This window comes from Anabrus simplex, chromosome 2 (genome assembly GCF_040414725.1).
Source record: "Anabrus simplex isolate iqAnaSimp1 chromosome 2, ASM4041472v1, whole genome shotgun sequence".
Classification (NCBI taxonomy): Eukaryota; Metazoa; Arthropoda; class Insecta; order Orthoptera; family Tettigoniidae; genus Anabrus; species Anabrus simplex.
The window spans coordinates 13587041-13611059 of NC_090266.1; the positions used below are offsets into that span (position 1 = coordinate 13587041).

The 24019-nt window shown below is 39.4% G+C and overlaps 1 protein-coding gene across 3 annotated transcripts in view; it reads left to right on the forward strand.

The window, feature by feature from the left end:
• Positions 1 to 1240: 1240 nt before the first annotated feature.
• LOC136863895 (pelle-like serine/threonine-protein kinase pik-1) overlaps positions 1241 to 24019 on the forward strand; it is a 630261-nt gene continuing 607482 nt past the window's right edge. For all 3 annotated transcript variants that reach the window (XM_067140300.2, XM_068226049.1, XM_068226048.1), the window contains exon 1: positions 1241 to 1459. In XM_067140300.2, the coding sequence (XP_066996401.2) occupies positions 1351 to 1459 (109 nt within the window). In that variant the 5' untranslated portion in view covers positions 1241 to 1350. The remainder of the gene's footprint in view (positions 1460 to 24019) is intronic.

Below are 24019 nucleotides of genomic sequence, written 5' to 3' on the forward strand. Positions count from 1 at the left end.
CTATCCCCGTACACAACTACCTTACATTCTTTCTTCTTCAACCCCAGTGCAGGCTTCCTTGTAATAGCTGGAATGTTATTAATCTTTACACATTCTTCTTCACTAGAGGTAATTGATTCAAGGACCTGGAACTTATTCCTTAATTCAATACCTAGGCCTACGCCCCGATCATGATTAGTTTTAGGCCTACTGTTACAACACCTCGTACTTACTTCCGACCATGTCTCAGTTTGCACTTCAGTCACACAATTTAAACTAAGTCTATTACGTTTAATACTTTCAATGTCTTCCCTTAACATTCGAATAATTTCATCCCTTGAGGCCAATTCGGATAATAAACTAACACAGTAAACACACTTTCCCGCTTGATTTATTGACTGATGGTGAGGATCCCAAACACTGTTTGCATATTCCAATAACGGACGAACCATAATTAAGTAACTTTTTTCTTTTAATTCTTTGTTGCATCCTTTAAGTTGCCTCCTTATGACATGTAACGATCTATATGCTTTCCAAACAATGTCATCCCCATGACCCTTCCAGTGCAAATTACTTTCAAATCTCACACCTAAGTATTTGCACTTGCCATCTTTTGGGATAACTACCTCATCCAAAGTATATTCAAATTCAGTTTTAAAACTCCTTTTTGTAAATGTTGTAACAGTTGATTTGCCTCCATTAACCTTCATATTATTCTCTTCAACCCATTGTTGGATACGGTTAAGGTTCCTTTGTAATTCTGAACAATCCTGAGTATTATTTATTTCCCTATAAACAATTATGTCATTTACAAACAATCTTATTTTTGATGTTATATTATTCCCGAAATCATTTACGTATATTAAAAAATATATTATATGTAGACCCATGTCTTGCTCGTTGTATAAAACGTCGTTGAGGTGAAGATTAGTAGCCTATACCTTGTGCCCATGTGATTTTCCTATATCTCCTAGTATTATATAAATAATCTAATCACTGTCAGTTGTCTAGGTGCTACATCTAGTGAACTATTTCAAGTGCTTGGAACCATTTTGTGAGTCAACTGCACGATCTGGTTAACTCAATCTTCACGTTTTTTCAATCAGAGAAAATTGCGAACAGCATTGGTGTTCTACTTTATAGGAATTGTGTGCGAGTGTATAACTAGTCCAATTATATATAAGTATTGTGTCTGGGTGAAATGACGAGCCCAAATCCACTTCAAGAACAAAAACAAGGCATTGTCCTTCAACAAACCATTTAGAAGAAGTCTGTTGGCAACATTGGATTAAGGTTTTCCTTATGAATTGGACTTGAATTTTCCTGTTGTTTTGTTATGATGAAATGCCATAGCCAAATCGATGTGTAACGATGGCTCCTACTAAGAAAAGTGGTGATTTATACGTTTACAACTTACCGTACGATGTCATCAAAGAACTTTCCCGTATCCTGGACCGAGATAACAAATGGGAGGAATTGGGTAAGTGGATGTCATGTCTAAGAACACCTGTTGATTTGTTTACATTGTTTGGAAAGTAGTCTGTAAGTAGTCGGATGTTAATAGTAAGTTCGTAATGAGTATTTGTGATAGAAGCATAGCAGATTTGTTCGTTTATCGAAATTTATTTTCTACCGGGATTCTACATAATTCTAGGTGGATAGTGAATAAATTGTCTCTTGAGAAAAACGACTAATCCTCGAGTTTTTCGCCCTTCACGAATTCTGTGTGTGAAATATGAAGCCCAGGAAGGTTCGTCCAACTTACACAAGGATAATATGCAAGGAGGATTGAGATCTAGATCACTGATTTGTTGGTCAGCAGTTTTGTAAAAGTTTTTGGTAACTAAGCAGTCTTTAATTCTGTCAGTATTAGTACCTTCCTGAATGAAGTGCAGTTAATGTAGTATTTGTTGAGATCTGTTTGAAGATATTAAATAAATAAGAAATCAAGGTGAGTTACATCTTTCATGAATTTATTGGAACGACGTAAAGCAACTAGCAAAAAAAAAATATTGGAGGTAGTCAGTAATGTTACAAATCTCATGGTTAATCCGTATTGAAATGTACATTAAGTCATTAATGTTACAAACGTTTATTATTGTCCACCTATTCAATACGAATTATTGGAGGTATGTATTAAAAAATTAAAATGAAGGGCACCTTGCACGTGTGGGGCCAAGCAGCTTAGTGTATTCAGTACTCTGTCTTCTTTGTGCAGGCTAGAAGATCTATTATCTGCGCACTTTTTAGTGATAGATTTTTGTACTCGGAGAAGTAAGAAGGGTTCCGTTAATACTGCCAACTGAATGGAAATGAAATCTGAATTGAATCGATAATATGATCGATCGATATGAATTTTATAAACCTTTATTATTTTGAGCAAACAACTGTGTCACACACACAATATATAATACTATATAACATTTCCCATTGCAAAACATGTTCCTAGCATGAATTCTATAGTTTGGCTTTGCTGTGTAAACAACAACAGTACGAGTACTTAAAGTGTACGCCAGATGTCGCACAGCGATTCTTAGTTTGTGTTTCAAAGGTTGCCAATACGAATCTCGAAGATAACCGAAGTCGACCACTTCAGCACTAGGGTGTAAATCTATCACTAAAAAGTGCGCAGATAATACTTGTCTGTCTCAGTCTCCTCTCGACTTTGACAATATGAAAGTGACTCAGTTATGAGCAATGCTAGTAATGCCATTCCTTATGCAGCCAGTCCCTGCTATGAATGGTGTAATAGTGCATGCGTATTAGTGGGTTTGGTTGAGTGATATGCAACAGCAATTTTGTGATACTACCTCATGCCTCAGTTCTCTAGTAAGCCTCTTCGGTGATGAATAACCCATCTGTGACAGCTGATGGTGTAGCTGTTGAGGATCCTACCAGCCTTCAGGCTGAATACTCAGCATACAATCTCATGATTGTCGATTCTGTTTAGGCCTGTACTCGTGTTGATTTCATAATTTGCTCGTCTTTTGAGTATAAAATTTTGCATATGTGGTAGGCTATGAAAAGAGCTATGGGCCGAAGTTGATGAGAGTAAAGAAGCCAATTGTTGTCAATTTACCCCTCGGTACTCATAAATGTAGCTTGCACAACACAAATTGCTCCGGCAGGTAACTCGGTCTGATGCTTAGTTTGTTGATACAGAGATACTTAGTTCATTGGAACTCCTATCCAATGGAGCTCTGTACATAGAGAATCTGAAGTGATAGTTGGTGTAAGTAATTACAGAGCTGTTTTTGACATACCTAGTTAAAAGTAAATGCGATAGAAAGGAAGGTTGTAAACATAGTACTGTTTGACTGTACCATATGGTTGATGAGGGAGTTTAAAAAAGTAATTTGATCAGTAGAAAATAGAACGAAGGAAAAAAGTAGACAGCCAGTGGGAAGGGTTTAACCCGCGAGGGGTCGCTATATGAGATTTTCTCTCACGTTATTTTTGATTGTGGTATCACTTCACAGTGATGAAAGAGAGGTGACAGTTCCCTCTTCTAGCTGAGTTTATAACTGTCGTGAGTAGAGCGATTCACATTTGAAGGGTAAGCATCCCCTCCCCTAGTTAGAAGAAAGGTTTCTATGTGTCTGTGCGCAGTGCGTGAGAGTTTCTCTCATCGCGCGACTAATGACGTTGGTGTTATGTTCAAGTGGAGCGGGAAACTTACGCCTGTTGTACGCGTTAGTATTTGTATTATGAGCACTTCTTGCTTTTGAAAATATTATTGTGTTCACAAACCTTGCTTTTTACGTAAATATTACTAGATATAATGCATGTGTGAAATTTTATTTTTACAACTTCAGAGCGGAAGTGTTTTTTATTGTAGTACAATGCTTATAAAGTTAAAGGTTTCCACCTATTCAATACATTAACATAATAATTCAATTAAAACATCACATGTTTATTTAAAATATCATGGTATACATTATGGGACCGGTTTTGGTATCTCTCATGCCATCATCAGCCATTGAGATATTGATTGCAAGGTATATTAGAAAAAAAATAAAAATAAAATAATACTCTTAGTGCAGTGTAAAATGTATGCTTAGCATAGCCTACTATACTAACAACAAATCTTAAGTCATTATATGTACATTAAAATGTGGCTAAGTGACAAAGACCAATTATTCTGTAGAAAATAATATGTCTTAAAAAACACAATATTATCTTGTGCGTCCAAAATTATTCGGGGTGATTAAAAATGTCTATAATTTGGCCTAGCGAAAATACAAGGATGTCCATGTATAACTGATAGCTAGTTCTTCAAAACATCTGCCATGTTGATACACAATTTCAAGAATGTTATTCATTGGTTCCTCATAATATATAACTGTAAAGTTGATATCATATACAAGTTTTTCTTTCCTTTTGAAAAGTTTATTTTTTTTAAACAGTCTGTGTTTGACTATTGACAGTTCCTCATTTACATTACACGCAGTCACATCGAGCTAGAGGTGAGTTTCATATATTATTATTTTCTTTCTAAACTACCACGTTTGACTCTCGGTTACTTAATATCTAAATTCGTAATTTCTTTTTTAGGTCCGTGTTGGTTCGAGATCAGGCTTAATCTGCCCAATTCCACCTGGTATTGAAATAATATTCAAGATCTCAGCCATAAACCTCGGCCTCAGCCAATCATTAACTTACTTTGAACAATATTACATAGCAGTGTTCAAGTTAAAATAAAATATATCAAAAGCCAGATACTTCTCACAATAGTCAAACACAGACTGTTTTTAAAAAAAACTTTTCAAAAGGAAAGAAAAACTTGTATATGATATCAACTTTACAGTTATATATTATGAGGAACCAAAGAATAACATTCTAGAAATTGTGTATCAACATGGCAGATGTTTTGAAGAACTAACAATCAGTTTTACATGGACATCCTTGTATTTTCGCTAGGCCAAATTATAGACATATTTAATCACCCCCAATAATTTTGGATGTACAGGATAATATTGTGTTTTTTAAGACATATTATTTTCTATACGGTAGCAGGTAGGGACCCTCTTTGGAGGCAGCCCTACCCAGGGAGTGGCGCCCCTGCCTATGTGAGTCCCAGAGCACACTGACTCAGTGTGTAACATCTGGTATGGGTCCCAGCTCAGGGTTACGAGTGAAGACCTCAACGGCATCTACGGCGGAGAAGGTGGACTTCGGTACGGCGGAGATGGCGGAAGGGCCATACCCGTAGCGTCTGTACTCCAGAGGAGCGGCTACAAAAGGCGTCTGTCTCCATGTTCGGGGCGGCCTAATTTTGAACCTGGCAGTAGATATAAAATGCCTTTTGGTGTGGTGAGCCCATCGTAACAATAGCCTATATGGACAAAGCAGATATGGTGCCTCGGAGAAGGTTAGGGCGTCCCCTGCTAAAATCGACGCGCAGCTCTTCAGGTGCTGGGGGAACTGTGAAAAGTGGGCAACCAGCACCAAACTACATCAAAATTGCAACAGTAAATGTACTGACACTGACGGGAAAGACAGAAGAACTGGTTGACTTCATGATAGAAAAAAGATATAGCCATACTTGGACTGTGCGAGACCAAGAAGAGGGGTACGGGGGAGATCCCTCTGAGAGAAGGATACAGGCTGTATTACAGCGGAGGACCTGAAGCAAAAAATGGAGTGGCCATCATACTTAGAAGAGAAATCCAAGAATATGTGGAATATACAAAGTACATCAGCGATATGATGATGATGAGACTCCAGTTTGAAAATGGCGTGAAAGATCTATTTCAGTTGTATACCCCACAAACTGATTGCATAGATGAACATCTAGAGGACTTCTTAGAGGAAGTGGAGAGACAGATAGAAGATAAGGAAGTGCTATTGATGGAAGATCTAAATGCACAAGTTGGAATGGAAAGACAAGGAAAGGAAGATGTTGTAGGTTCCTTTGGATATGGAAATGCAAATCCAGAAGGCGAGTTGTTGGTGGATTTTTGCATGAGGAATAAAATGATTGTTGGAAACACCTGGTTTAGGAAGAAGAACAGTTAGAAGATTACAAGGTATGGTTGGGGAGACAGACGAACAAAGACCATGATTGATTATATAATCATAGAGAAAGAACACCGGAAGAACCTTGTAGATGTAACAGCCATGCCTGAAGAAGCCTTCGGTGGAGATCATAGAGTTGTGATAGGAAAATTGAAAGTTGGAAAGATTGAAAAACCCCAATTAAGAAGAGAGAAAAGAATTAAAGTATGGAAGTTGAAGGAGAAAAGCATACAAGAAGAATTTCAAAGGGAAATAATACCCTTGGTACCCAGGACAGAGGTGGGGAATGTTGAAGAGGAATGGAAAAGATTTAAGGAAGCACTGGTTGGATGTGCAGAAAAGGTGTGTGGTAGAACATCAGGAAATGTGAAAGACAAAGAAACACACTGGTGGAATGATAGGGTAAAGATTAAAGTGAAGGAAAAGAAAATGGCATGGAAAACATCTAAGACTGAAGAAAGTAGAAGAAAATATGTGGAGGCAAAGAATTTGGCCAAGAAAGTAGTGGAGGAAGAAAAGAGGAAAAGCTGGGCCTTAATCACACAGAAATTGAGAGATGATACGCAGGGCAGCAAGAAATTACTGTATGGTATCTTAAGAAACAAAAAGAGAGATCAAATAAACACCAGATTTGTGAAGGATGAAGGTGGCATAATTTTAACAAAGCCACAAGAAATAAGAAAGAGATGGAGAGAGATTTTCAGAAGCTGCTGAACATAAGAACGGATGAGTCATTCAGTGGATGACCAGGAAAGGCAATTAGTTGATGAAGAAATGGATAAAGAAATTACAATGAATGAAATTGAAATGGCAGTAAGAAAGATGAAGAATGGAAAAACTGCTGGAATAGATGAAATTTCAGTGGAGATGATAAAGGCAGCTGGAGCTGTAGGCCTGCAGTGGACATATTGGGTTCTCAGGAATGTCTGGGAGAATAAGGAGGTCCCTGAGGATTGGCAAAAAGGAATAATCCTCCCAGTTTTCAAGAAAGGTGATAAGAAAGTTTTGAGGAACTACAGGGGAATTACTCTAATATCCCATTTTGCTAAGATAATGGAAAGGATACTGGAAAGTAGAGTAAGGTTGAGGGTTGAGAATCAGATACAGGAAGATCAGTTTGGTTTCAGAAGTGGAAGGTCAACAATAGAGCCCATTTTCATTATGAGACATCTAATGGAAAAGCATTGGGAGTACGGGAATGATATGGTGATGACATTCATTGATATTGAAAAGGCATATGAGAGTGCCCCCAGGACGAAAGTTTGGGACAGTCTGGTGAAAAAGGAATTGGACAGGGATTAATAAAAATGATCATGGCATTGTATAAGGAATGTTGTAGTTGCATGCAAACACAAGTTGGCAGGACAAGTTGGTTCAAAATAACTAGTGGGCTGAGACAGGGAAGTGTTCTATCGCCAATCCTGTTTACAATAGTAATGGATGACATCATGAGAACAGCAAAAGCAGCATATGGAGGAAGAGAAATGAACATGATGTTATTTGCAGATGATATTGTGATTTGGGGAGAAGACGACAGGAAGGTTCAAGAACAATTGAATGTGGTGAATGGGAAGGTCGAAGAATGTGGATTGAAAATAAGTGTAGAAGAGAGTAAAACTCTTGTTATGACTAGAGGGGAGAAAGAAGGGAAAGGTCAGATTAGACTTGCAGACAAGCCCCTGGAAGTAGTGGAAACGTTTAAATACCTGGGGAGTGAATTAATGGAGAATGCTCGACTGGATGCTGAGATTAGTAAACGGATTCAAGCTTTAAGTTGTTTCTATCATAGTGTAAGAAACATGTTATGGGACAAAGATGTGCCAACGGAAGCAAAGGATACTATGTACAAGATGTATTATGTACCCATAACAACTTACGGAGCAGAAACTTGGACAATGACAAAGAAGGATGGGAGTCGAATACAGGCAGCCGAAATGAAGTTCTTGAGGAGTATGATACAGAAGAGTAGAAGAGACAAAATAAGGAATGAGAAAATCGGGGAAGAAATTGGAGTGGAAAAAATGAATGATAGAATAGAGAAGAGCCCACTAAGATGGTTTGGGCACATAAAGCAAATGAGTGACGAAAGAATGCCAAAAAAGGTGATGGAAATGCAAATCCAAGGAAGGAGAGTCCGTGGACGACCACGATTGAGATGGAAGGATACCATCCAACGCAGCATTATAGAAAGAAACCTGGACTGGGACACAGTGTTGGAGGAGGAGTGGTGGAAAGACCGAAGAAAGTGGAGAGGAACCATATTTGCCCCTACCCAGCTACAGCTGGATAAAGGGAAATGATGATGATGATGATTTTTTTTCTTCAGAATAATTGGTCTTTGTCACTTAGCCACATGTTAATGTACATATAATGACTTAAGATTTGTTGTTAGTATAGTATGCTAAGCATACATTTTACACTGCACTAATAGTATTATATTTTTTATTTTTCTAATGTTGTTGTTGTTTTAGTCATCAGTCCATAGACTGGTTTGATGCAGCTCTCCATGCCACCCTATCCTGTGCTAACCTTTTCATTTCTACGTAACTATTGCATCCTACGTCTGCTCTAATCTGCTTGTCATATTCATACCTTGGCCTACCCCTACCGTTCTTACCCCCTACACTTCCTTCAAAAACCAACTGAACAAGTCCTGGGTGTCTTAAGATGTGTCCTATCATTCTAACTCTTCTTCTCGTCAAATTTAGCCAAATTGATCTCCTCTCACCAATTCGATTCAGTATCTCTTCATTCGTGATTCGATCTATCCATCTCACCTTGAGCATTCTTCTGTAACACCACATTTCAAAAGCTTCTATTCTCTTTCTTTCTGAGCCAGTTATTGTCCATGTTTCACTTCCATACAATGCCACGCTCCACACGAACGTCTTCAAAAACATCTTTCTAATTCCGATATCAATGTTTGAAGTGAGCAAATTTCTTTTCTTAAGAAAGCTCTTCCTTGCTTGTGCTAGTCTGCATTTTATGTCCTCCTTACTTCTGCCATCGTTAGTTATTTTACTACCCAAGTGACAATATTCATCTACTTCCTTTAAGACTTCATTTCCTAATCTAATATTTCCCGCATCACCTGCCTTCGTTCGACTGCACTCCATTACTTTTGTTTTGGACTTATTTATTTTCATCTTGTACTCCTTACCCAAGACTTCATCCATACCATTCAGCAACTTCTCGAGATCTTCTGCAGTCTCAGATAAAATAACAATATCATCGGCAAATCTCAAGGTTTTGATTTCTTCTCCTTGGACTGTGATTCCCTTTCCAAATTTCTCTTTGATTTCCCTTACTGCCTGTTCTATGTAAACATTGAAAAGGAGAGGGGACTCCTTTCTGGATTGCTGCTTCTTTTTCAAAGCCCTCGATTCTTATCACTGCAGACTGATTTTTATACAGATTGTAGATAATTCTTCGTTCTCGGTATCTGATCCCCATCATCTTCAGAATCATAAATAGCTTGGTCCAATCAACATTATCGAATGCCTTTTCTAGATCTACGAATGCCATGTACGTGGGCTTGTCCTTCTTGATTCGATCCTCTAAGATCAGACGTAAAGTCAGGATTGCTTCACATGTTCCTACATTTCTTCTGAAGCCAAATTGATCTTCTTCCAACTCAGCTTCAACTTGTTTTTCCATTCTTCTGTAAATATTACGTGTTAAAATTTTGCAGGCATGAGATACTAAACTAATGGTGCGGTAGTTTTCACACCTGTCAACACCGGCTTTCTTGGGAATAGGTATAACAACATTCTTCTGAAAATCGGATGGGACTTCTCCTGTCTCATACATCTTGCACACTAAATGAAATAACCTTGCCATGCTGGTTTCTCCTAAGGCAGTCAGTAATTCAGAGGGAATGTCATCAATTCCAGGTGCCTTGTTCCTATGTAGGTCACTCACAGCTCTGTCAAACTCTGACCTCAAAATTGGGTCTCCCATTTCATCAGCATCAACAGCCTCTTCATGTTCCAGAACCAAATTATCTACAACTTTACCTTCATACAACTGTTGGATATGCTCCTGCCATCTTTCTGCTTTGTCTTCTTTCCCTAGAAGTGGTTTTCCATCTGAACTCTTAATATTCATACACCTAGATTTCCTTTCTCCAAAGGTTTCCATGATTTTCCTGTATGCAGCATCTACCTTTCCCAGGACCATACAGCCTTCGACATCCTTGCACTTCTCCTTCAGCCATTCTTCCTTAGCTATCTTGCACTTTCTATCCACTTGATTCTTTAATCGCCTGTATTCTTTTCTGCCCTCTTCATTTCTAGCATTCTTGTATTTTCGTCAGGTCTAGTATCTCCTGAGTTATCCAGTGATTCAACGGTCTAATGATCATTGTGTATATCCACATTACCATTGATGGTCTTAGGCCCCATGCCTTCCCGACGGCTCTTTTACATGCATACAGCAAGTTCTTGGCCCGGGTTATGTTCCTTTCTATGCGTGGATTCCAGGTTATATTTTTATCTAACACTACACCTAGGTGCAGTGCCTGTTCTTGCCAAAGAGCTTCAGTGATCACTTTCCCTCTAATTTTCTCCTTGTAAAAGGGACCAGAGTTACCTTGTTCGGGTTGACTGATAGTTAGTTGTTCTTCCTGACACCGGTTCTCCACAAGGTTAAGTGATCTTTGCATGAGGTCCTGGATAACACTCATCACCTTACCTCGTACCACTATCACTAGGTCATCTGCGTATCCTTGTGTATAAAAACACTGTTCATTGAGCATAGCTATGATTTTGCTCACCACGAGGTGATCACAGCCTCGGGTGGCCCTAACAGTCAGCATTTCTTTAAACAGGGTTGGTTTTTCTTGTCTAACATGGCTTTAATACATTTGACAAAGGTATTACTCATCTTGCTCTTTTCCATTGCTTTCATCATAGAGTCGTAGGTTGTATTGCTGAAGGATCCTTCTGTGCAATATCTTCATATTCTAGGCTTCCCTCTAGTTTACAAACCAACTGATGGAGTGCTACTTCAGTGGATCTGCCAGGTCTGTATGCAAACTGAGGGATTTTCATGTAACGTTGAGTTCATTTGCACCGTTTTTCTGAGATATTTATCCAGAATTTTCTCCATTGCTTTCAGCATGGAACATAATGGTCTGTATGCTTTGGCTTGGGCATAATTTGCTATTCCAGGCTTAGGTATGACTAATGCTTTAGCTTCTAACCATGATGATTTCGGCACATACCCTAAAGCTAGACTAGCTCTGAAAAGGTCCGGGTGAAGCTATAGTAAGCCTTACTCAAGGTTTAGTAACATGAGCCATTGCTAGGTGGCGCACACCACTTCACTGTCACACTAGTAGCGCTGAGAGGGAGTGCCGAGAGGAACGACAATCCTGCCAACTGTTGGTTGTTGGTTTAATATGGCTATACTTTTTTCTTGCCATGCGGACAGTATGCGCCGCGGCGATAGAAAAGAGCCTAAGAAGTCGTTACAATAATAAAAAAGCCACCTTTCCAATACATAGTAATCCTTTATATTTAGGATAGAACCATTAATAGATATTAAAATTAGGACATGTTTCGCTCATGCTTCGCGAGCATCAGCAGCCAGAATAACCTAATTCAAGGTAGGTGAGGGCCCTGATCCCAGTACATATAATGTAAAAACGTCTAATAATACAACTATAAAACTAATTGCAACAATTTAAAAATGATCAGTAAGAACATAATATATCTATTAAAACATTTAGTGACCATTAAAATAGCTTGAAGTGCAGGTGAATGATATGAAATATTAATGATACGTTGTTGTGGATGATTATTCGTATGGAACGATGAGCATAATCCTCGTACGATGGCATTAAACTGGTTATAGTTGTGAACATATTTACACAATAAAATGAACTATTGTGGACTGCTATCTTGTTACAGATGTCTTAAGATCAACATGTGTTGGTTGAAAAACGAATTGTATAGATGGATAAAACGTTGCCAAGTTGGTGTGAAATGGCTTTAAGAGATTCCCTTATGTTATATTTCATCGCAGTGTTATTCAGTATATACTGTCAATAATCTTCGAACAGGGGACTAAAAGATCTCATAGGTGAAAAACATGAAATAGGTGAGCCCCTTGTGTTAGTTGAAGAGTGAACGGTTAAGTTCCGTGAATGTGTTCCTGCAACATAAGACATTTTAATTTCCTGTTACAAGAAGACAATGTCTGGGTATTTCCGATGTTGTATCGTACATCAGTTTGCCTCCAGATTCTGCCAGTCCTGCTACTCTGCCCTTGACTACTCATGGCTCTTGAATAAGGGCCGCGTCAATAGCCTCGGACTTGAACTTCCTGGTGAAATTGGCCACAGCTGCTTTTTTTATGCTGAAGATTGGCCTGAAGGATCTTCAGCTCCATCTTTATCAACATTGGGTTTCGTTTTTCCCCTGATGACCTGAAACTCAATCTGTCCAAGTCTGAGCTTAGCCTTGAGGCTTCTCTTTTTGAGCTCTTCAAAGTCTCTTTCACCAAGGGCTAAAACGACTGTCTTTCCTGTCTTGTCGATTGAAGTGGCATTCGGCACTCTCCACTCTTGTATTAGAAGTTTGGTATCCTGCTGATTGATTCTGATAAGAACATCCTCCACTTTCATCTTGTCAAAAGGAGGTGGTAACTTGATGACCTTGGTCGTGTTCAGCACCTTTTTTGTGTCCGCCACCACTGGGGTCTCCCTTTTCCATGTGTTACACTTTGATACTGTCTGTTCCAGCCAACTTTTCGTTTCTGGATTTGCACAGATCAGTACCATAGCTCCACTTTTCACCCTTGGTGACTCAAGGAAGCCTGGCGGACATCTGTCTCACAGCGGCTTCATTTGTGCTATCATAGCAGATGACAGTTCAGTTACGTCTTCTTCCTTGAGTTTTCCATCTGGAAAGGTCTTAGGTATTATTGCGACCTTAACTGAGGATAGTCTTTCCGAAAAGGACATGAGTTTTTCTTCCCTCTTTTTCTTGGAGGGTGGTTTTGTAGCCGAACTTGATAGCGTATTTTTCTCCGACCTTGGCCTTTTGAGCATAGTCATTGGCATAGTGTCTCGCTGATCCCTGTTCCTTGGCTTCTTCTTCACCCAAGTCCTAGCAGCTATCTTGGCTTCTTTCCTCGCCTTGTTCTTTTCCTTGCAGTAGGCACTTGTGCAAGGTGGTGTATCTATATGCATCCTATTAAGTTTCCATGCCAATATCTTCAGGTCTTTCTCAGTGAAATCTCTTGTTTCCTTTTGTCCAGAAGTTTGCTTTCCTGTTGGTTCTTCTGTTTCTTCTTCATATATGGATTCAGCCTGCCCTACTGGGACTTCTGTCTCCATATTCTCCTCTTGGGCGTGCCGTTGGACCTGCTCTTCTGGGGCTTCTATAGCTTCCGTTGGTATTTGTTTAGATGGTTCATTTGCAATGTCCATAGTTCCATATGACGTAGGGTTTTTGCCCCTTCTAAGGTCCTGAGCAGCGTTCTCACCATCCGTGATGAGGCATTCCGCCAGACATTGTCCTCCCGCAACTCAGGCTCTCCGTAGCAGGCGCCACGTCCCTCAGCCGTCCATCCAGCAGTCCGCGCTTGGCCCGAACCCGCCAGGTTTGTTCCACCCTCAGTAGACCTATTCAAGTGGTTCCCGCTTGGCATTCACATGACTGAGTTCACAGCCATGGGTTCCTCGTAGATTGGGTTCGCCCTGTTCCCAACTCGCGGCTCATTCAGGCTACGTAGGGCAAAGTGATGTGTTGGTTCCGGTACACTGCAGTGAGCTTTCACCTCAATCACCACCACCACCCACTTCACCCAAACCATCGTATCGCCCATACGGAGGTAACATGGATGCCTCTCTAGCATGTTTGGGCGAGGTGTCCACTTCCAGGCCTTGGCTTGCGCTAGTAACAATCACACTGCCTCAAGACATTTTCTGGCAATACCTGTTTTTGGTCCACGAGAGGGTATTTTATTTCCCTCAGACTCTCCAGACCAGTCCGGTAGGCCCCCCCTATCCGCCACCTGAGACGCGCCCGATAGGAGAACAGGCAAGAAAACCCCCACGGGATACATATACAATTAATAATCTCTCAGATTATTTTAATCAACTTTGGTACATTGTTAGCTATTTGATCCATCATCCATAAACATTTTCCATGATTGGTTAACATATAAAACCTATATTATGCAGTACATATTAAAATGAGTCAGTTCAAATAAGATATCTTCAAGGACAGTGAATTTAGATATTAAAATTCTCTGTACATTTGACACCCCTCAACTGGACATAGGATAGCTATTAAATGACAGTATGGGCAGGTTCAAAACTTTCTCGTTATGTGTTTAGTGCAAGCAATGATGCCTGTCCAAGAGCACTTGACGGTCCTCGACGCAATTTGCTGGATGGGCGTATCTAAAGAAACAGTTGCGAAATGTCTCCCTGAAGTCCTTCGCAGTGAATTAATTGTGAGCTGTTGTTGTTGAAAGTCCACGATGATATTTCTGGAACAATTGATAGATTGTTATATAAATCATTTCTTCAGAAGAATGATTGTCTTCAGAAGAAGAAGAAGAACTATTTCTGTCCCCAAGGAACTGCCTTCTCATCAAAAACTGTGCAATGTATTATTAAGTTGGAACATTATGCGTTTGTATTTAACCAACCAGAAATTATTGAAACTCTGTTTGGATTACAGAGGAAAATTGAATCAGAATGAGTACGTACAAAAGTTGAAAAATGAAATGGTCTTGTGACTGACTTTATCGCTGAGCAGTAAAGGACGAGTACAAAATGCAAAATAAAACATCAGGCAATACTGTAGTGCTTTATTTTTTAACTTTTAGTAGGCATGTACTGTACCACTGGTTTTAATATGTATACACAGTGCACTCGCCCTGTAGATTGGACACCGCACTACATTGGATACATTTTTAAGGAACCGTAGGTGTTTCCTGCTCGGAGCGGTTTCACTGTATTAAAACATGAGAATGAATGAGGACAAGAACCCCACTATCGGCAACCCTGAAGATGGTTTTCTGTGCTTGCCAATTTTCACATCAGGCAAATGCCTAGCTGTTCCTTAATTAAGATCATGGCTGCATTTTTCCCACTCCTGCTCCCCCCCAGCCGGGCTGAGTGGCTCAGACTGTTGAGGCGCTCGCCATCTGACCCCAACTTGGCAGGTTCGATCCTAGCTCAGTCCGGTGGGGTGTTCAAATACGTCAGCCTCATGCCGGTGGATTTACTGGCACGTAAAAGAACTCCTGCAGGACTAAATAAAGAGACTAAGAAGGAGGTGCAGATTGGAAAGAAATAGAGTTAGAAATGGCTGTGGAAGTAAGGAGAAATTGAAGGAACTTACTAGGAAATTGAATCTAGCAAAGAAGGCAGCTAAGCATAACATGATGGCAAGCATAATTGGCAGTCATACAAATTTTAGTGAAAAATGGAAGGGTATGTATAGGTATTTTAAGGCAGAAACAGGCTCCAAGAAGGACATTCCAGGAATAATTAATGAACAAGGAGAGTGTGAATGTGAGGATCTTCAAAAGTCAGAAGTATTCAGTCAGCAGTATGTAAAAATTGTCGGTTACAGGAAAATGTCCAGATATGGGAGGAGACTAATGCTAAAGAAGTATTAAAATTTTCATATGGTAACAATGATATTTACAATAAAATACAAAAGTTGAAAACTAGGAAAGCAGCTGGAATTGATACGATTTCTCTGGATATACTAAAGATAATGTGTTGGGATATAGTACCATATCTGAAGTATTTATTTGATTATTGTTTGGTTGAAGGAGCTATACCAAATGAATGGAGAGTTGCTATAGTAGCCCCTGTATATAAAGGAAAGGGTGATAGACATAAAGCTGAAAATTACAGGCCAGTAAGTTTGACATGCGTTGCATGTAAGCTTTGGGAAGGCATTCTTTCTGATTACATTAGACATGTTTGCGAAATTAATAACTGGTTCGACAGAAGGCAATTTGTTTTTAGGAAAGGTTATTCCACTGAAGCTCAACTTGTAGGATTCCAGCAAGATATAGCAGATAGTTTGGATTCTGGAGGTCAAATTGACTGTATCGCGATTGACCTGTCTAAAGCATTTGATAGGGTGGATCATGGGAGACTACTGGCAAAAATGAGTGCAATTGGACTAGACAAAAGAGTGACTGAATGGGTTGCTATATTTCTAGAAATTAGATCTTAGAGAATTAGAGTAGGCGAAGCTTTGTCTGACCCTGTAATAATTAAGAGGGGAATTCCTCTAGGCAGTAATTTTGGACCTTTATGTTTTCTTATAGGCCTATATATAAATGATATGACTAAAGGAGTGGAATCAGAGGTAAGGCTTTTTGCAGATCATGTTATTCTCTATAGAGTAATAAATAAGTTACAATATTGTGAGCAACTGCAAAATGACCTTGATAATGTTGTGAGATGGAGAGTAGGCAATGGTATGATGATAAACGGGGTTAAAAGTCAGGTTGTGAGTTTTACAAATAGGAAAAGTCCCCTGAGTTTTAATAACTGCGTTGATGGGGTGAAAGTACCTTTTGGGGATCATTGTAAGTATCTGGGTGTTAATATAAGGAAAGATCAACATTGGGGTAATCACATAAGTGTTATTGTAAATGAAGGATACAGATCTCTGCACATGGTTATGAGGGTGTTCAGGGGTTGTAGTAAGGATGTAAAGGAGAGGGCTTATAAGTCTCTGATAAGATCCCAACTAGAGTATGTTTCCAGTGTATGAGACCCTCACCAGGATTACCTGATTCAAGAACTGGAAAAAATCCGAAGAAAAGCAGGTCGATTTGTTCTGGGCAATTTCCATCAAAAGAGTAGCGTTACAAAAATGTTGCAAAGTTTGGGCAGGGAGGAACTGGGAGAAAGGAGACAAGCTGCACGATTGAGTGGTATGTGATTGGAATAATTACAATAAGTTAATTTATTAATTTGTCCACCTAATCAATACATCAAATATCATCAATACGGATCAGAAATGATATTTATCACATGTAATGAGTGGTATGTTCCAAGCTGTCAGCGGAGAAATGGCGTGGAATGACATTAATAGACGAATAAGTTTGAGTGGCATCTTTAAAAGTAGGAAAGATCAGAATATGAAGATAAAGTAGGAATACAAGGAGACAAATTAGGGCAAATATTCATTTATAGGAAGGGGAGTTGGGATTGGAATAACTTACAAAGGGAGATGTTCAATAAATTTCCATTGCCATTGAAATCATTTAGGAAAAGGCTAGGAAAACAACAGACAGGGAATCTGCCACCTGTGCGACTGCCCTAAATGCAGATCAGTATTGATTGATTGATTGATTTATTGTTACCAGACTGCTGCTCCGAGGATTGACAGCGATATGGAAGTAAGGAAGGTGCGGGCTTTAAGACCAAAGGCTGAATACCAGTAACGAGCAAGGGAAGCGATTACACAGTCAGCGAAAACCGAGTCGTGTACAATGCTGAACATTTATTACAGTAGTAAGTGCAAACAAGATTAAAGTTCGTGTTCATTGGGGGACCTGCCCTCCGACAATTCAAATACTACAATTCTCGATTCTTAGCAATTACAGGGGCCTTAAGCCACATACCATTCAACTCTGCAGGGGAGAGGAGGGGCAAGGTGGGGAGACAATACGACAAGTGCGCAGGGCAGAGGAAGGCTTGCCAACATAATATGGAAGGTGCCACCAAGGCGGAAATAATTTTCGCTTTTCCCTGGGGCCATAAGGGGGACGGGACAACATGTGTATTTTATTAAGATACAAGGAGAAGACATACTAACTACAGATATACAATATACTGTACCAGTAAAAGAGCCCGACTCTCAGATTAAATTTTAAAGTAGCATGAATATAGTTCTCAGGGCGAAAAACTGGATTAATTGTAGCTAGGGCTCGGTACAGGAGGTAGGGTCCTATCTACAGAAAAACTTTGACTCTGATTGCACAAGAGTTTATTCAAATAAGTCATGAATTTGCACATCGCCTCTAAGTAGAAATGGATTGTCTTCCTCGGGTTCTCCAGCTCACCAAGCCAAGCTGGTTGAAGCACGTTCCAGAAGACTCCAGGGACTCCAGATACTCCAGACAGAGGCAGCTGGACTGTCTGGATTGACTGCAAGTAGAGATGTCTCGAACTCTGAGACCCGGGTTGAACCCCGGTGATCCAGGCGATGTTGTAGATAGTCATGTACAACCTCAGCCCAATGAGACTGAGAGGGTTGATGTTCCCAAGGTCACTAGTAGCACTGAGTCCATGAAAACCTTGGATGATCAACTTATAAGCAGAGTTCTTGATAATTGTACATCAAGACTTCCAACACTCCTAAAACGATATGAGTGGTATTAATAATTTTAGAGTCCCTGAATAACTTTTGGCAACGAAAAATACAAGTCCCTTCTTGTGAAATTATAGTTAAACTCAAAGTTCATTACTGGCGAAGGTGCAAGTCTTTGCCTAAACTCGAATGAAAACACAAGTCCATTCACTTGGAAGTTTGAATATATTTAAAGTTAATCACTGGTGAAATTCATAAAGTCTTTGAGTGACCACTGACGAAAACACAAGTCCTTCCACATAAATAAATTCACTGACGAAATTTATAAGTCTTTTAAACCAACACTGGCAAATGTACAAGTCTTTGAGTAACTGTAAGTGAAATCCTAACTTCGTTTAAAGCCGTTGGAAAGTTAAAGTTCATCACTAGCAATGTTAATCAATCACTGTCTATTAGAAGGATGAGTTCCTCAACAGTCGCAAATATTCCACGTAAATAATACAAGTCCATTTCACGAACACTTAGAAAAATTCCAATCTCGAATACTCGTAAATAATACAAGTCCATTCAATGATCACGTAGAAAAGTTCTGGTCTCGAACACATGAAAATAATACAAGTCCATTCAGTGAACACTTAGAAAAATTCCACCTTCGAAGACGCGTAAATAATACAAGTCCATTTAGTGAACACTTAGAAAAGTTTGTCTTGAAGGCACGTAAATAATACAAGTCCATTTAATTAACACTTGTAAATATTCTACGTTCAATTACGAAGACTTAGAAAATTTCCTACAACACTCGAAGTCTTATGAGTCCACTTTATAGTACTTGAAAGAATCGTCTTCCCACACTTGTATAATGACAGAGTTCCACGATGATAGTAGCAGCAAGAGTTTCCCCACTGACTACTCAGCTGAGACTGTGTGAATAGGCTACAGTAGGTCCTCCTTTTATTTGATTCGGGACGCCTACGTCATAATACGGTTTGATTGAATATCTCCCGAATCCCTCGATGGATTTGCTTGAAACTCGAGCATTGGGACGTTTAGGTGATCCCAAACAAGATGACATATCGCTCGACTCGCTAGCATCATTATTATAGAAAGTTCAAAATTTTCTCCATCGAACTCTCTAGAACAAGTGACGTGGAATCCAGAAAATACCAGTCAAGGCTGGTAACACGTGTTGAGACGAGCGGGCGGTCTAGCTAGCCCTGTGGCTACGTCACAGCTCGCAGTCGTCATACACTCGCTAGCTGGTCCTCGCTGCTGGTAAACAAACCAGGCGCGCTCGGAACATTACGCGTGGTAAATAAACGTAACTTATGCTCAAAAAATACTTATGTACAGGTCGTAACCGGTACAATACGCAGATCGATCTGTATAAATTGAAGATTTAAGAGAATACGCGAGGGAGAGTACCTCTTGGTACAATTATTATTAATGTTGAAAATTACTTTAAATGAAACTCTGAGTTGGGTAAGGATTGGTTGTGGGAAGAATGTCCTCATGTTGGACTAGCCGTCGTAGATAACGTTTTTCTGATTACAGACAACCTTCACATGGCCATGAAGCAAGTGGAAGAAGTACAAAAGCTTGTGGCCAAAACAGGATTAAGAATTTCCTTAAAAGAAACAACATTCATATGTTCAGACAAAGGAGATGGCATCGACAGAATTGTAACTCAGTTTGGGGACATACATTGCGTTCATAAATGTAAATACCTGAGAGAAATTCTCACTCCCAATGGAAACGAAAAGGAGTCATTAAATGAGAGGCAAGTCCATCTCCATTACTGCACAGTGGTCAGAATGGAGCAGAAACACCAGCAAGTGTGGAAGTTCCTTCAAAAAATCATGGGGCCAAAGATGTCTCAAAATGACAAACATACTTTCCGGTTGAGATTGAACCAGGAACTCTCTGAAACCATAGAAAAATGACGATGAAAGAAGATTCATCTTTTTTGGACACACAACGAGTGTGGTTTCCGAAAAGGCCTAGTGCAGGTCTATAGGTGACCTGCGCATGTATGAGAATTGAGCCCTTACATATGATGAATTCTGATGCAGAAGACAGCCCCCCGAGCCTTCGGAATTAACCAGTGAAGGTTAAAATCCCCAAGCTGGCTGGGAATCAAACCCAGGACCCTCTGGATTTTGGACGCATTAAAAGGATGAATCAAGAAAAGTTGGCCAAGAAAATACTCTACAAGAAAAGTGTAAGACAAAGCCAGGATGGCTTACTCAGGTGCATTAAAACCTAGCCGATGTGTGTGTCAAGGAGGAAGAGAGATAGGACAGAACAATGAATTATGATTAGGGGGCAGATATCTATGACAAGTCATTTTTTATTTTTTCCTTAACATTATATCAAGTAGTCTTGTATTTTCAACAGGTTTCCAAGCCTGATAATCAAAAGTAAACAGGTTTTTTTGGGCATATAAATGCATACTTAGTTTTTTTTAAGTTTTGTGGCATTTTAAAAATAAAATCTCATTATTGCAACGTATTTTGGTAATTTTTATTTGAATTTTGTTTTATACTAATCAGAGTAAGCTCTAGAAATGATTTTTCAGGATAGACTGGATATATCTCTACCAAAGAACCATTGAAAAGTAGTGTATGGAATGTTTCTAGCAGGTAAGAGCTATTCTAATATTCCTTTAAAGAAACTTAACAACCGAAGCTTCAGACAGTTTCTGGAAAAATATACAAAACACTCTATTCCCAACAATTCTACTCTCCGGAAGGACAAAGCTATCTGATCCCTGTGTATGAAGAGATGTTGGATGTAGTAATTTGTGGTGTGGGAGACAGTAAGATATGGGTTTCAATAGTCGAGACTACAGATGAGGATGAAAGATACGTAGCAAAAGTGATTGTTGGCACACTGAAAGAAGACCGGTCTGGAGATAGGTTTCTCCTGACATGTGAAGTGCTAGAGAAGACAAATCCTTCCACCATTGATAGATGGATAGGTAGGCGTTGTTATGGCCGTTAGGCCTTTTCTTACACTAAACCAATTATTTTACATAGAATCAGAGTTAACACTACCGTAATTAATACTAAATATAGAAAGATGTTTTTGAAGACTTTTGTGTGGAGCGTGGCATTGTATGGAAGTGAAACATGGACGATAACTAGCTCAGAAAGAAAGAGAATAGAAGCTTTTGAAATGTGGTGTTACAGAAGAATGCTCAAGGTGAGATGTATAGATCGAATCACGAATGAAGAGATACTGAATCGAATTGGTGAGAGGAGATCGATTTGGCTAAATTTGACGAGAAGAAGAGATAGAATGATAGGACACATCTTAAGACACCCAGGACTTGTTCAGTTGGTTTTTGAAGGAAGTGTAGGTGGTAAGAACGGTAGGGGTACACCAAGGTATGAATATGACAAGCAGATTAGAGCTGATGTAGGATGCAATAGTTACGTAGAAATGAAAAGGTTAGCACAGGATAGGGTGGCATGGAGGGCTGCATCAAACCAGTCTATGGACTGATGACTCAAACAACAACATAGTACAGTTAAACACAATCGAAATATTTTATAACAGAAATAAAATTCCACCCCAGTGAGATATACATAACTTCCAATAATAATAATAATAATAGTATTAGTAATAATAATAATAATAAGTAGTGGTAATAATGTACTAGCACGATCAATAAAAGACCAGAAATGCACAGTTCATTCATATCCTGTTGTACCTCTTAAGGCTCTTTTAAATGACCCTGTGGTTGGTATTCCTCTGACGTCATCCGGTAAACGGTCCCATTCTCGTACAGCAATCGTAGAAAATGAGTTGTTGCGGCAGTTCGATGCTGAGGAATGACAAGCAGGTTCGATGTTTGAGCCCTTTTTGAGAAATAATGGAAATGCGAAGAAAAGTAGGATGGGGAAGATGTAGTAAGGACTTGGTGGAGGAGAGAGAGAGTATGATATTTACGACGAACATGGAGTTGCGGCCACTCTAGTTCTAGGAAAGATGAAGACACGTGCCGTTTTCACATGACGTTGATATGAAATAATCATAGTAAAACAGCACAAGCACTGGTGCATGGAACCAAGATCTGCTGGACTCTCAAACATGGCACCGGACGTTATGATTGGAAAACTTTAATCGCGAGAAATGGACTTCATTAATACTTGAAAATGTAATATTGTATAATATTAGTTATTTAGTGGTAATCCTAGGTGTTAATGTACTTTAATTTATTTCATAAGACGAAACGAAAGGAAATGTATGTAAATAGACATCACACATGGTAAGGTATCGATGTCTTGAAAACACAATGGTGGCGATATTCATGTCGTAACTAGCGAAGTAGTATTCCTTGAACTAGCAGTAGATGTTATTAAGATTCTGTCGCATGTCACTGTTAGGATGAAAAATTGTGATGGAGATGATTATTGAGAGGTTACTAAGATAGAAAAAAGGGGCAAAAGATCCAGTAGGGTCAATGCCCCAAACAAATAGCATTTAAAAGAAAGATAGAAAAAAGGCTTTTGAGTTGGCAATGCAAAGATTTATGACAAGCAGAAGAGTTAGAATTATCTAGTAAAACATACTGTTGTGTATAAATCCAATAATCTTAGTCAAGATTTGTTGCCATCCAGCACAAAAACAAGGCATTATCACAACACTCGCCAAGAGGGCAAGACAAAAATTATGAGCCATCAAATATCCAGGTGGAGATGGACATGCTCAGAGTCTCGTTCAAGGGTAATGGTTACGGCGATTTGCAGATTTATAGAGCCCTGCATCCCAGAGAAACGACCAAGCAAAGCTCACAGAAGGAAGAAGTGAAGGGAACTGCCTACTTGCCTTAGATTCACAACATCACAGATCGAATTGTCAAGGTCCTCTGCGAACACAATATAAAAACTGTGTTTAGCACCGCCACTAAAATTGCTCTCAGTCTGAGTAAAACCAAGGACAAATTGTCCCCACTTTTACATCCTGGGGTATACGAAATTCCCTGTACTTAAGGTATACATCGGTCAAACATGCCGGTCCATTGGTACCTGTATCAAGGAACATGAACGTAATATTCGTCTCAACCAGCCAGACAAATCGGCAATAGCTGAGCACGCTGTATCGTCGGGTCATGATGTCATGTTCCAAGATGCTCGAGTTTTTACCCACACTAGACACTACAGGTCCAGAATTATATGGGAAGCTGTGGAAATACGTAGAAATCCTAACAATTTCAACAGGGACACTGGCTATCAATTAAGTAATACCTGGTTGCCAGCCATTAAAAATTTACGTAGGTACTGTAGTTCCCTTCCCTGTCCCGTCACTATTGTTATTTCGTCTCGTTTTCCAAATTCGTACGTTCTTCATCGCCAGATGTTTTATTTCCAGGCTTGTGTCAATGTCATACACCTATCACTGTCATATGTTACGTACACATGTTCTGTGAACCTCTTAGACTGATTCTGATGGTCCGGTCAGTTTCTGCTTCGAACACTAGCGCTGTGCCACGTCCGGAGAGCCATCTGGTGGTTCTTTCTTTATTCGAATCAGAAGTACAATAGAATAATACTACATTTAAAAGAAACAAACTATATACACAAATATATACAAGTAAAAGGTCTACAACAATATATGTCATACAGATTCAGCCCAAAATTTGGCCACTTCAAGGGCATTTGGATTAGCCAGCACCAAGTCTTCCATTGTGCAGTTTGATGGACACAAGGGACAGC